General features: G+C 40.4%; 1 protein-coding gene across 1 annotated transcript in view; it reads right to left on the bottom strand.

Annotated features, from left to right (window-relative positions):
* The window catches only part of ATP10B (ATPase phospholipid transporting 10B (putative)), a 111,681-nt gene extending 97,514 nt beyond the window's left edge, over nt 1–14,167 (bottom strand). The window contains 2 exon segments of the mRNA XM_049647834.1: nt 12,640–12,834; nt 13,840–14,167. Coding sequence (XP_049503791.1) covers nt 12,640–12,834; nt 13,840–14,114 — 470 coding nt within the window. The 5' untranslated portion in view covers nt 14,115–14,167.
* Nucleotides 14,168–14,622: the final 455 nt, after the last annotated feature.

Below are 14,622 nucleotides of genomic sequence, written 5' to 3'. Positions count from 1 at the left end.
ATGTGTGTGTGTGTGTGTGTATATATACACAAACACACACACACACATATACACATACACACATATATATGTATATATATATACACACATATATATACATACATACACACACATATATATATATATATATATATGACCCTCAATTTATTCATCTATTTATAACAGAAATTCAACTAATCTCTGACAAAGGACCAAAGGCAATATAGTAGAGAAAAGATAGTTTTTCAACAAATGGTTCTAGAACTGGATGTCCACAAAGAAATTTAGACACAGAACTTACACCCATCTTCCAAATTAACTCAAAATGAATCATAGACCTAATTGAAAAATTAAAAACTATAAGAGTTTTAAAAGTTAACAGAGGAGAAAATCCAGATGACCTTGTCTATGGTGATGACTTTTTAGATACAACACCAAAGGTGCTATCCATGACAGAAATAATTGATAGACTGGACTTCATTAAAATTAAAAAATTCTGCTCTGCAAAAGACATGGTAAAAAGAATGAGAACACAACCACAGACTGGGAGAAAATATGTATTTTACAGAAGACGCATCTGATAAGGGACTGCAATTCAAAATATACAAATAACTTAAAACTCAACAATAAGACAACAAACAGCTCAACTGAAAAATGAGCAAAAGAGCTGAACAGACACCTAACCAAACATATATATACAGATGGCAAATAAACATATGAAAAGATCCATATGCCATCAGAGAAATGCACATTAAAATGAGATATCACCGTACTCTTATTAGAACAGCCCAAATCCAGAACATTGACAACATTGAATTCTGGCAAGGATGTGGAGCAAGAAGGACCCTTATTCATTGCTGGTGGGAATGAAAGATGGGATAGCTACTTTGGAAGAAAGTTCAACAGTTTCTTACAAAACTAAATATACTTTGACCACATAGTCCAGCAATCATGCTCCTTGGTATTTACCCAAAGGAGTTAAAAAACTTATGTCCACACAGAAACCTTCACATGGATATTTATAGCAGTTTTATTCACGATTACCAAAATTTGGAAGCAAGAAAGATGACCTTCAGTAGGTGAATGGACAAACTGGTATATCCAAACAATGAAATATTAATCAATGCTAAAAAGAAGTGAGATATCAAGCCACAAAAAGACAGGGAGGAAATTTAAATGCATGTTAGTAAGTGAAAGAAGCCTATCAGAAAAGGCAACATACTGCTTGATTCCAACTATATGACATTCTGGAAAAGGCAAAACTATGGAGGCATAAAAACATTTGGGGTCGCCAGGGGTTGTGGGGGTGAGGCAGAGAAGGTGTAAAGGCAGAACACAGAGGATTTTTAAGACATTAAAACTATTCTGTGTGATACTATAATGATGGATACATGTTACTATACATTTGTCCAAATGCACAGAATATATAATACCAAGAGTGAGCCATAAACTATAGATTTTGGGTGATTATGATGTGTTGTGAAAAATGTAGCACTCTGGTGGGGGATGTTGATAATGAGGAAGGCTATGTATGAGCAGGGCTAGGGGTAAATGGGAAATCTCTGTACCTTTCCCCTAATTTTGCTGTGAACCAACAGTAGACTACTCTAAAAAAATAAAGTCTTAATAAACAAAACAAAACAAATCAGAGCTGAAGGGATTTGATGGATTTCTAATTCTCAGCTGAGAAAATGGAGGCTGAGTGACCTGGCCAACATACACAGTGATGAAACTTGCATTGGAATCTCTACTCTTTCTACAGTGCCAAGAAAGAGAACCAAGGGCCTTGTGGCTGGCTCATGAATACTTGTACTACCCAATTGTTTTGCCAGTGGTATGTTGAGGTAGAGGCAGTCCCACAGAGTGGTTAAAAACTTTGGAGTCAGTTGAACCTGATTTGAAACCTGGAACTATCTCCTATATGTGGTGATGCCTTGGACCCACTGCTTAACTATCTGACACTCAATTTATTCATCTATCAAATGGGACAACTAAAATATATTCTATAGGTTATAGTGAGAGCTAACTAAAATAATATGTGAGAAGTATCTAATGACCACACAGCAAATGGCCTTTACTGCTGCTATTATTACCATTATAGTTGTTATTAGCTTGGAGCAAACAGGGTCACTGCTATGGAGACAGTGTTAATTGTCTATTTTTATGATGTCATATACATAAGGGGTTTTTTTTTTTGCTTGTTTTTTTTGTGGATTTTGTTTTTAGTTTTGCTGGAGGAGGAATCTGGCAAGAGAGTGTAGAAGACTTGAAAAGGGACAACAAAGGGATGCCTGGGTGGCTCAGTCAGTTAAGCGTCCAACTTCAGCTTCAGGTCATGATCTCATACCTTATGGGTTAAAGCCCTGTATTGGACTCTGTATTGACAGCTCACAGCCTGAAGCCTGCTTCAGATTTTGTGTCTCCCTCTCCTTCTGTCCCTGCCCCACCCCTCAAAAATAAACATTAAAGAATTTAAAAAAAAAGAAAAGAAAAGGGACAACAGGTTGTGTGGCCTTTGTCCTTGACCTGGCCCCAGGAAGTGGAACAGAAGCTAAAGCAGTTATGTTAAAGACAGTCTGAACCTGGTCAGTGAGTGCCCCCTGCCTGGCTATTCCTTGTCCTCTGCATCTAACTGTCAGCTACAGACCACAGTGAGTGGCCTTCAGGCTCACAAGATTGAGGAAAGTACTGGAAGGAGACAATGGAGGCCAGAGGAGTGGTAGGATACCTTGATTTCTGGCTTGGCTGGAAATATTGGTGAACACAGTGACATTCGCCATATGTAAGTATGCCCAGGCATATCTGGGGATGCTTGAAATTAGGGTGGGAGGACACATCTCAAATCAACAATTTGGGTCTAACTGTCACTGGAGTATTTGTATTAATATGACCTCACCTAGAGGCCAATGAGGCCTAACACAACAGGTCACATCTGCTGTTAAAGTCCTTCTTTATACCGAGAGCCCCAGCTTTAAGTTTTTTAAAAATGTTTATTTACTTTTGAGAGACAGAAAGACAGAACATGAGCAGGGGAAGGGTAGAGAGAGAGGGAGACACAGAATCCGAAGTAGGCTCCAGGCTCTGAGCTGTCTGCACAGAGCCCAACGCGGGGCTAGAACTCACCAATCGCGAGATCATGACCTTAGCTGAAGTTGGCCGCTTAACCAACTGAGTCACCCAAGCACTCCAAGAGCCCCATCTTTATTGAAGCTCCAAGGAGCAGCCTACTCTCTAACCTCTTTGTGCACTTTGTCACATGCAGAAAGCAGAAATGAGCACAGAATGGCACAAACAGTGATGGCCATGGAAACACCCTGCTTAGGGGACAGGAGATTCACAGGTGCACTCCACCAAGATCACATTCACAGACTATGGGGAAACAGCCTGGGGGCATCAAAGGCATGAGATGTTACCCCAAATGTTACCTTGAGCCTCTGCAGATCCAAACACTACCTTTCACTTTCACTTCTGGGCAGTGAGTGTCAATGGTGCACTTTTCTTTGTCGCATTTCCTGACACATTATGGCCCTATTTGCTGTTTCATGTATCTCTTATTTTCAACAATCTAATAAGCTTGTGGAGAGCTAGGATGACCCTGGGCCTTATATTTCTGTTCCTTCATAGGGTCTGGTGGAGTGTCTAGCATATGGGGAAGTGTTCAGTAAATATTCAGTAACTGATTCTGTGTAGATCTGTCTTGAACATGAAGCAGTAGAAGGGAAGCTTTTCCTAACCTTTAGCCATTTTAACATCCAATTTGTTTTTGTTATGGACTCAGCAGGGAGACTTCTGATAATATACAATACAATACAATACAATACAATACGCTTATCTGTCTTGGGCCCAGCACTTAACCTACATTACTTATTTAGCTGCCTAATAATGAGACAACTTTTGTTATCATTATCTCCATTTCATAGATGAGAAAGCAGGCCCAGAAAGTTTACCTAACTTGGGTGAGGTCACATAGGTATGTCTACAAGGACATACAAGTGACAGCCATAGGAGCTTCATGGCTTACTGTGGACCCTTGGTTTTGTATGGGAGTGAGGTACAAGGCAGATGAAGCCTCAGAAGCTAGTGACATAAACAAGTGAAGCTGGGTTGAAAATTGGAGCCTTACCTTTTGGAATTGTGAGCTCCTTAACAGAAGCTTTAAATCCTCACCTGCCAAAATATAAATATAAATCATGCCTGTTGACATGAGGGCAGAGCTTCAGGGACACCTGAATTCTTGTTTTATGACTTTTCCATCCATTGAGTTTTGGAGAAGACCTAATGCATTCTATACTGAAATGACAAATGAATTGGCCCAAATAGTTTATGGCCTTCTGTGAGCACAGGACAGGCAGTGGGTATAGGGTGGGCACTTGTAAAATTGATGCTTCAGAGCAGAGCCTCATTTGCTGATGCCACATGTGAAGCAAAGATGTGTGCGATGAAAGAAATGGTCTGCTGGTCTGTAAACTCCAGCCAGTGGTGCTTTTCATGGTCATGCTTCATATGACACCAGATGTTTCTCTGTTGTCTGCGTTTTTCAGATTCTTCCCTCAGGCCCATTTCGCTATGTTATTAAGAGCCTGGAATTCAAGTTCTTTAGCTTAAGAGTTTGTCTTCTCTCATGTAGTTTCAAATGCTAGCCAATGGCATTTCTTCCTTAATCCTCTTGGGTCAAGTTCATGGCAACTCCTGGGTAGCAAGGTTATAGAACTCTCTTTAGCAATATTTTAGCTAACATTTTCTGAATGCCAGGCACTATGTAAGTATTTTACATGCATTCTCTCATTTAGTACCCACAACAACCCTGGGAGGTAGTTTTAGGATGAAAGCATGTTTATATGTCTTGATGTTAGAATAACCCTGGCAAAGCCTGAATTCTGTCTTATCAATCATCTCATCTCCTTTGGGTTTCCCAAAGAGCTGTTACCCAGAGGAAATAATAGTGAAATTGGGCCCAAATACCTGCTTTATTAATATCCACACAAGTGTGATATTCTCAAGCACACTCTGTGTTAGAAGTTGCATTGGCCAAAGTGCCCTAGGCTCTGGGCTGGTTGGGGCCATCTAGATCCCTTGCCTGAGTGTAAATGTTGGTATAGGTGTGCTCAGGTGTGCTGTAGAACAGGAGGAGGGGGAAAGATGGCCAGGCTCCAGAGGGGTTTCTTGATTTCAGGTTTAAAATTCTGCCATACAGAATTTTATGAGGGAACACAGCATAGGTTTTTGCCTTGAAAACATTGTAACTCTGCCCACTGATAAATGCAGCTCAAAGAATCCTTGATTTTTACTAATGATATAAGTGATTCCTCCCTTGTATGTGTGGGGAGTATGGTATGAAAGTTCAAAACTGAGGCTGGGCCTGGCACTGAAAAAATTAGAGTTGAAGTCACTGGAAATTAAAAAAAGATTGCTTAGTGCTACTTATGGTACAGAGGCAGACTTAAATGGGTTTATAAAGATGATCTCATTCAATCCACAGGACTCCAGGAAATAGGTGCTAGTATTGTTCCCACTTTAGAGATGTTGAAATAAAGTCTCAAGTGATCCACTGACTACATATATTCACAGCTTTAGTAAGTAGCAGTTCTGGGACAATCCTAAGTCTGATGCCAAAGTCCTTGAAGCTAAGCACCTAGTAAGATGTCACATTTTAAACACCATTGTTGAGACTCATTTTTCACCCTCCTTTGGTACTGCATTGTATAGTTTATTTCTATAGCTCTGTTATTTTCAAGCACTCTTGCTCATCAACTGCACGTCTTTTTGCAAAATATACCATAGAGATTATGATCACTATTTAAAGATGAGACAAATGGGGCCCCAACCACTTAAGTGACTTCACTGACATCATATGGTTAATTGTGGCAGACCCAGGACCAAAACTTCTGGTTTCCTCGTTCTCAGCTTTCCAATAATGTGGGCTCTGTCATGAAAGGCAACTGACATACAAATAAAAACAGGCTACAGGCCAGGCTTCTTTCTTCCCACCAGTGCTGGCTACTACTGGGAAATCAGACCCTCAGTGCTAGGCTGTCTGAAGACTGGCCACTCTCCCGTATCATCTGGAATTATTTTTCTGTTATAGAAGCCACCTGGCTTCCAGAAAAGAGAATCTCCAAGTATTAATCAAAGAGCCAGAATTTTAAACTTTCTAATCGGAGTCATTCTTCTAAGTTTCTGACATTTCTTGATTCTAGTCTTTTTGATATCAGCATAAGCCACACATACAACCTTTAGCTGACACATGAAGAGGCTGTGAGCTAAAATTGTGTTTCCTCTGCCTGTTTAATGCTACTCATCTTTTGATGCCTCTGGAAATGTCACCTCTTTGGGGAAGGTTTCCCTTGGCCTTGATATTTTCTGCAGGTAGATGAGTCACCTCAACCCCTTAACGACTATAGCCCTTTGTACAGAGGCATGGGACACCGTGGCTGTTTACAAGTTCCTTGTGATCACTGGACTGAGAGCCCCCGGAGGGCACTCAGGGCCTACCATGTGGTGCACACACACCAGATCTGGGTGAATATTTGGGACCAAATGACTGCTCAGCTGCTGAGACACTGGAGGGCTTTTGTTTCATTGCAGTATGGAGACAAAGCCCATCATGGATCTCCTCTGTTCACACCCCTGCTTCCTTACCACATGTTTTCTGAATACAAATAAAAATTTACTAAGCTGAATGGAAGGATAGAAATCTCTTGCTGGGTATGGTTCCCAGATTTATTAAACTGAGCCCTGGGAGAAACTAAGCTAATACAATTCTGAAGCTAATCTCTTCTTAAAGTCATTCCATAAATCTGATTAATGGGTCACCTTTAGACCACAAGCACAGTTGCTATATTAAAAGAAAATGCTCTAAAAGGATTGTAATTCTGTTAACAAGGCTTCTGCTGTTTGCAAAAGGACTCTTTCACAGTATAAACAAGTCTGGACCGTATGATGCGTGGGACTGGGTTAAGCAACATTCTAAGGGCCCTAGTATTCAATTACATACAAGCGTATGCAAATCCTCCCCCCTACCTCCCCCCTTCCCCCCACCCCCACCCGCTACAAAGATATCATTTCTCAAGTGTATGATTCTGAGACAAAATGGATACAGCTAGTGCTTGAGGGAGAAGATTTTATCTTGTCCTGAACAAACGAATTGTCCTTTCGGATCTTGTATCCTTTGCCTAACATCCTATCACGTGTCATCGATATTTGGCAAAAGAAAATGTCCTTCAGCATCCATCAGTTAAGATAATAACTAACACTTATCTAGCATTTCCTGGCTTCCTATTCTGGAATATTTTATAGAATCAATCCACTTCAGAGTTGGAAGAGCTTCACTGATCTATAGTACAGAATGACGCCAAGTGTGTATGTTCCTAATGTGTGGAAAGCAATTTACAAAGAGTCTAGGCTCAAAAATATTTTAAGATGAGTACATAAAGGTGGCATCTCCAATATCTATTCCCCTTTCACTTAGAAACTATCTTATTTTTTTCCATTTGGGTTTTACATCTTCTCTGGGTGGCACATATGCTTTCAGGGAAGCTGACTTTGTGATGAACTCTGTGGTTCAGGTAAAATTCAATAAGCATAATCCCTACTCACAGGAGTGGTTCAGGGATGGACATGTGACTCACTGGGGTCACTGAGGTATGAGGAGGATCTGGAAAGTAAGCTTCCTTGACCTTCTAAGAATGATCCCACAAGTGCCTTTCTTTCTCCCTTTGTGAGTTACCACATATAGACGTGAAGGCTGGAGCTGTTGCAGCCATCTCACTGCCATGAGGAAAGTATGCCTGAGGGTAAAAATGATGCAGAGAGGACTGAATGAAATGGACAGCCAAGTGTGAGATCTAGGATGCAGATTCATGCCTGATCACTTGCCCATCTCAGAATATTTGTAGTGACTTAAAAAGCGACAAGTCCCTTTGTTGTTTAAATTTGAGTTGAGGTTTCTGCTGCTTACAACAGAGAGTATTTCAGAGGACACAACTGAGTTACACAAAATTGGATAGGCTACTTACTGAGGGTCCTGGTAGGATCAAGTATGTCCTATTTCCCAAATTTATTTGGTTGTGGATTCTGTTCTTTCTAGCATATTTCACAGGACAAGATCTAGTCTGACTCCCAGGTTTTACAAAGTGGAAACTGAGAGGGGCAATTGGGTGGCTCACTTGGTTAAGTGCCTGACTTTGGCTCAGGTCATGATCTTGCAGTCCATGAGTTTGAGCCCCACGTCGGGCTCTGTGCTGACAGCTCAGAGCCTGGAGCCTGCTTTGGATTCTGTGTGTCTCTCTTTGCCTCTCCCCTGTTTGCACTCTGTCTTTCTCAAAAATAAATAAACATTAAACAAAGTTTTTTAGGAAGTGGAAACTGAGATCCAGGATTTAAATGACTTTCTAAGCTGTTGTTAGTAGTCAGTCACAGGTCTGGGCTTAAAGTTTAGGCCTCCTGAGTATGAGGCCTGCATTCTTACTTCAAAGTCATACCCCATTTCTGCCCTAAGAGGTTAAGTGGTTCCCTCACTGAAGATGAATCTCAAAAGAAGAATCTAATCATTCTTTTGCAGAGATCCAGATTCCTAGGACTCGATTATAAAGCAAAGTCTGCAAATTTGGGGCTCACAGGCAAAATAAGAACTTTAGGTCAAACAAAATAGGTGTGAAATAATTGAAAAATTATATTAGGTTATTTCACTTAAATGCCAGGTTATTTCAAATAAAAACATGAACTTCTAGCTCCTTTAACAAAATTCAGACAATCTGGCAACACTAGGTCTATATTTGCACATGGTGGCTAGCTCTGCCTTCTGATGTGAGGGCCTGGGTCCCCTTATTTGCTACAATGCCTACCGTTCCCTGTCTTAATCTAACGCTGATGCTGAGTATCAGTCCCCATTTATCAGCACACAGACAACATTGCTCCCCTCTTTGTATTTAGTTTATTTCATTCAATTACCTGCCTGACCCTCTAGTCAATTATTTTGCTATACTGAAGAAAGTAAAATTCCCCAAATTTCCAAGGTTTAGTAAGTTTGGAACAACACTGAGTTAAGGATGGACAGATATCTTTACTGCGTATCTTAGTTCCCCCATGGAACATGGGTTAGGAGGGCTAATGTATAATTTTTTGATCATGAGTGTCTTTTTTTTTCAGAGACTAGCTCTTAGTCATTATTATTCCACTGAATACACTTCAGGAAATATTGCTATTATAAAACCTCTTATGTCCCTCCCTGCCAGTGAACCTATGAACTAAGGCTTCTTTTTGCTAGGATTGCTGCCACCTTGGTTTTTCACTGTTTCCTGGAAGCTATTTTGAGAACAGAACAACAGCCTGGCATACATCAAACCAGTTCTCAGCACAGGTCAATCTAGGGTCTGATAAACACTGAGATTATCCCCAAGAACAGGCCTCTGATTCTAGGAGGCTTAGGGCAGAGGATTTCTGGCAGAGCAGGGAGAATAGGATCAGGCTAATTGAGGTCCACACTCATTCTTCCCTAAGGAATCAGCTTCCTGGCTCACCACTGTGTATCTTCTCTGAGAAACAAAACAAAACAAAACAAAACAAAACAAAAAAACAACTAAGGAAAAAGAAAGGTAGCAAACAAAAAGTAAAGGTGTGGGTTGGTGACAGTCTCTTTGAAAAAAGGCAGCCTGCCAATTATTTTCCTTCTCTAGATGTTCAGTGTGCTAACAACATTCGAGACAATTAGAAAACACACACACCCTTCAGATTAACTTTTTTAGACGTGCAGTTGTAGCCCTGCCAGCAAAGAGGCCAGAAGTGCATCTGATGCTGAGGGGAGACATGGAGATTTTCGTAGAGGTACCCTGAAGACAAATGAGTCCCTTGCATTCGATAATCTCCCATTAAATCCTCTCATCAGCCAGCTACAAGTTGGTTACCTGCCATTCCCCTGGGGAAGAGAACCCCTCTTTAGAAAGAAGCCCCTAAATGGCTACAGTGCACACCCTGAAGCCAGCCCCTTTCATCTTAAGAGGGACCAGAGCGACTGGAGAATTTCTGCCATTTAGGGCTGATAAAGTCAGAGGGAAAAAGTCAGACAGGAATGGTGCTCGTCGAGAGAGAGATGGACATTTTCCTTATCTGCCAAGAAGTCAAGCCCTCACCTGCTAGTGACTCAATCATCAAAGGCTAGCCCACAAAGCACTCAGTCATGGAAGTCTCTCGACTCTCTTGCTTCTATCTTGGCTATATGTGCAGTCATAAAATTGAGACCTATAATAACTCTTATCTTCTTCTCTTTCACTGGAGAAGAATATAGATATGACTGACCAAGATCATATCCTTTCCCTAACAACCCTGTTTTGCCAAATGCTCAATGGAACCTTTGTAAAGTGACAGCATGTATAAAATAATTTTATTTTATTTATTTATTTATTTATTTATTTATTTATTTTTTAAATGTTTATTTATTTTTGAGACAGAGAATGAGCATGGGAGGGGCAGAGAGAGAGGGAGACAGAATCTGAAGCAGGCTCCAGGCTCTGAGCTGTCAGCACAGAGCCCAATGTGGGGCTCGAACTCACAAACCGCGAGATCATGACCTGAGCCGAAGTCGGACGCTAAACCCACTGAGCCACCCTGGCGCCCCTAAAATAATTTTAAATAATGTGGCAAGATGGGTGGTGTGCAGGTTTTGCTTTTGTTGGGATGTCAGAGAGGAATTATAAAGAAAACCTTGATGATGGCGCTACTGTGAGTTTTACATTATAAAAATAGAGCAATTGTAGCTTGCACATTGAGCATTTACTATATATCAGGCATAGTGCTAAGCACCTTCCAAGGATGCAATTCTCACGAGCACCCCAGGAGAGGTTTCAATTTTACAGATGACAAAACCAGGCTCAGAGAGGTTGGGTAACCTGCCTAAAGTCATGTAGTTAATGAATGATTCGACCCAGGCAGTGTGTCTCCAGTTCATCTAATACAATGCTCTACTGCTCCGCTCCCCTGAAAAACAGTGATGCCTTTTCCCACCAATGGTCTCTAAATATGCTCCAGTGTGCTCATACACTGGACTAGGAATGGAGGAGAATTTATGCAAAATTCTTAAATGCTAAACACATTTGAAACAGCAAAGAAAACACCAAATAATAAAGACCTCCTAATTTTAATAAACATGGACTCAACCCTTTTTTTTAATGTGGTTTTTGGTTTTAGGTAATAATTCTGACATTGGAGAATTAAACAGCTTCAATGAGATAAAATGATGCTATCTCCCTACAGTATCCCCTCTATAAAAAGTAGCAGCAGTGGCAGCAGGCACAGAAAGATCTTCTGGACTCACCAGACTTCCCCAATGGGTTTTGCTTTACCTGCTATAGATGAGACATTCTTGGTTATTGATCACTTTATCAGATTTGCATCTTCGGAGGTCTTCCCAAGCATCCTTTATAGCAGTGACCGCCAGGATGATACAGATTGGTATCACACCTACCTCAGGCTGGAAAGCATTGGTCACGGGAACAAAATTCAGACCCACAATGCCCAGAAAATAGAGATTGGCAAACCGGTGTAGCTGTTCAAAGATGTTCTTGGGTATGAAGGACAACACGGTGTACTTGCTGGTCTTAATTTGATTCCCACAATAATGCCTGTTGGGATTCTCTTTGTAGGACCATACTTCAAAGGGCAGATTGGAGATTACTATGCGTTTCTTGTCTTCTTTCCTTTTCTGCCTTCTTTTGACTTCCTTTCCCATCTCTGCTCAATCCCGTTTCTTGAATTCTCATAGGATGGCATGTGAGTTCTCCGTAAAAGAGTTTTTTCCCCTAATCAGTTCCATTGTTCAGCTGCCAGTGAGTCACGTCCCTGATATCTTTTATTTGCGTTCTTTGCTGGAAATTTCTCTCTCTTCTTTCAAAAGGAAAATTAAAAACAAAAGGCTGGTTTACAAATGCTGGGGGAGAAATGACAAGGAAAAAGCTGGCAGAGAACAGGTGTGCACTTGTCAGGTCACTTCCTTCTACTTGTTGGGACTCCACCTATTGGAATGTAGACGTCACCCACAGGGATCTTCCTTTTCCACCCAGGCAGCTGAGAACAAGTGTGCCAACTCTAGTCATAAAACCTACCTGGTTAAGTTTTAAAAACAAGAATTTTTAGCCAAGAGCCTCAGATGCTTTAAAAATGGTATATGTTTTCTTGTTTGAGAGATGTCGCCTGTCACTCTCCAAAGAGCCGCTCTTAAATTTGGTCTCTTGAGATGATCCAGTAAATTCTAGAGACCAATTCTTGAGATTTAACCTTACTCTCAATAATACAACATTTTTGTGCTTAATATTTTGAGTGTTTACATGTGCTAAATTAAGGTTTCTAAATCTCAGCACTAGTGATATTTTGGGCTGGATGATAATTCTTTGTTGTGGAGGGGCTGTCCTGTATATTGTAAGATGTTTAGCATCATCCTTCTGCTTTTATCCACTACCTGCCATTGGCATTCTCTTCAATATGGCAACCAAAATGTCTCCAGAAAGTGTCAAATGTTTCCTCCTCAGAAAGATTGCTCTGGTTGAGAATCACTGAATTAAGTGAACTTAAGAAAATAAAATGTGACAAGAGAGACCAATCCTTTGAAAATGCTGATGAGTTTTCATAACCTATTTGGAAGCAAGAAAAGAGAAGGGTGATTTCTTTTACCTTTCATATATCCAGATGTTGGAGCAGTTGATCTTTCTATCAAGACGATATCTCTTGAAGTCTTCCATGCCATCCTTGACCATGATGAGGAACAGCACAATAGCCAATGGTAACATGGTGATTTCTCTGTGGAAAACTTCCATGGAGGGCATCCAGTTGAGAATCACCAGGAATAGGAAATACAGATTAGCCCATCTGGAAGGGACAAGAAAAGTGTGAGTGAAAACCATGGAGAAGGAAATATACTTTCCACACTATTTCTTCCCTATTGTTGGCCTTTATCAACTAAAATGACATTCTATTTTAGGGTGATCTTGAATTATGGTAAGGGCTCTGAAGCCAGATCCAGCTATATTCAAACTCAAATTGTTTATTAGTTGTGTGACTTTCTGGAGCTTGTTTCAACTTGTGTAAAATGGGGCTAGTACTATGTACTTTAAAGGGCTCTTATAAATATTACATAGGATTATATTTGTTACATATGTAATAGAGGGTTCTCAGTCATAGTAGTTTCTCAATAAATGACAACTTGTAATGATAATTACAAAATTTAGGATGATATCTAAGTGTATATTTTGCTTTATAATTAAAATACGATCTTGCATGTATCATCTCAAAATTATGGCTTACATTTTTAACTTTTCCAAGTGCATCTAGCATCCTTTTGCCACTGTGCCTTTGCACATGAAGGTCTGTTGGCAGGGACATTCTCCTGTCTCCCTTCCTGACTTCTCTCTGTTTTTACCAAGTTAATGCATTCTCTTCTTTCAGATTATTCCAATTGTCACTTATTCCTGGAAGTCTTTCCTGACTTTCTTAACTAGCCCAGATCTCCCTCTTATTTACTCTAACATCACCATATACCTCTTTTTAGAAGTATCTATTTAAATTCTAATTTGACATCAGTTTATATAATTCTTAAATTTAATGTCTGTCTCTTTCATGAGAAAATATAGTCAAGACTATGTCTCTCTTTTCCCCCTCATGTATCTCCAGCAGTGAACACATGGTCTAACACAGTAGAATCTGATATTTATTGAATGAATGAATGAATGAATGAGCAAATGAATGACAAGTCTTTTTAAGGTACATGCATTTAGATATTAAAGGATAGGTAACCCAGAGGGCAGCATCTTTGTTTCAGAAATACTGGCAAATACTTGGTTAAAGCGTGTATCGTTTGGCCAAGTGGTTGTGTACCTATGAAACTGCTCAAAGAGATTCTGAGGCAGGAAAGTGAGAAAGGTGTATTTGGTTGTGCAGATTCTGTTGCCGGAGTATCTCCTGGTGATCTCTGCCCAATCTCGGTGGCACGTGCTGTTGTTGGGGAAGATGACCCGTTGTTGTGTCAGGTTGTAGCTTTGCCTCTTCTTCTCTTCAGACAATAGTGGTGTGGCTTCTGATGGAGACAGGGGGAGGCCATCTCTGACTCGCCACTGCCACCGGTGCCAGGATGAGTCCACTGAGAGTGCCATTTCTGGCAGCAAGCTATGGTCTAAAACAGACACATGAAGTTGTTATGGGCAGAAGAAAATATATGGTATATTGGCTCACCCACTTGTTCACCCATCCAACCAAGGTAGATTATGGAATACAATGTGAGGAAAATAGGTTCAATCCCTACAAACCACATGTTTAAGAGTGAGAGATGTAAAGCAAATAATCATATAAATATATAAATAATATACAACTAACACTGTGACAAGTACCATGAAAGCATTTAAGGTGGGGGGAAGGTGTAGATGACCTTGTTGGGCCTATGAGGAAAAGTATGGTCCTATGGGCTATGACACCAGAGGTCAGAATGCTATCTGTGGCTTGTTCCTAATGCTGAACTGTCTGTTTACCTTCCCGGTCTTCAGTTTCCTCACTGTAATATGAGGAAAACTAGTCTTATTCTACTTTTTCACGAGCTTTTTGTAAGGAATGAAATTGATAGTATATAAAGTATGCTGAGCCATGTCTTAAAGGGAAAGGTGTTCC

This window comes from Panthera uncia (genome assembly GCF_023721935.1).
Source record: "Panthera uncia isolate 11264 chromosome A1 unlocalized genomic scaffold, Puncia_PCG_1.0 HiC_scaffold_17, whole genome shotgun sequence".
NCBI lineage: Eukaryota > Metazoa > Chordata > Mammalia > Carnivora > Felidae > Panthera > Panthera uncia.
This window is presented reverse-complemented; position numbering and strand designations above follow the sequence as displayed.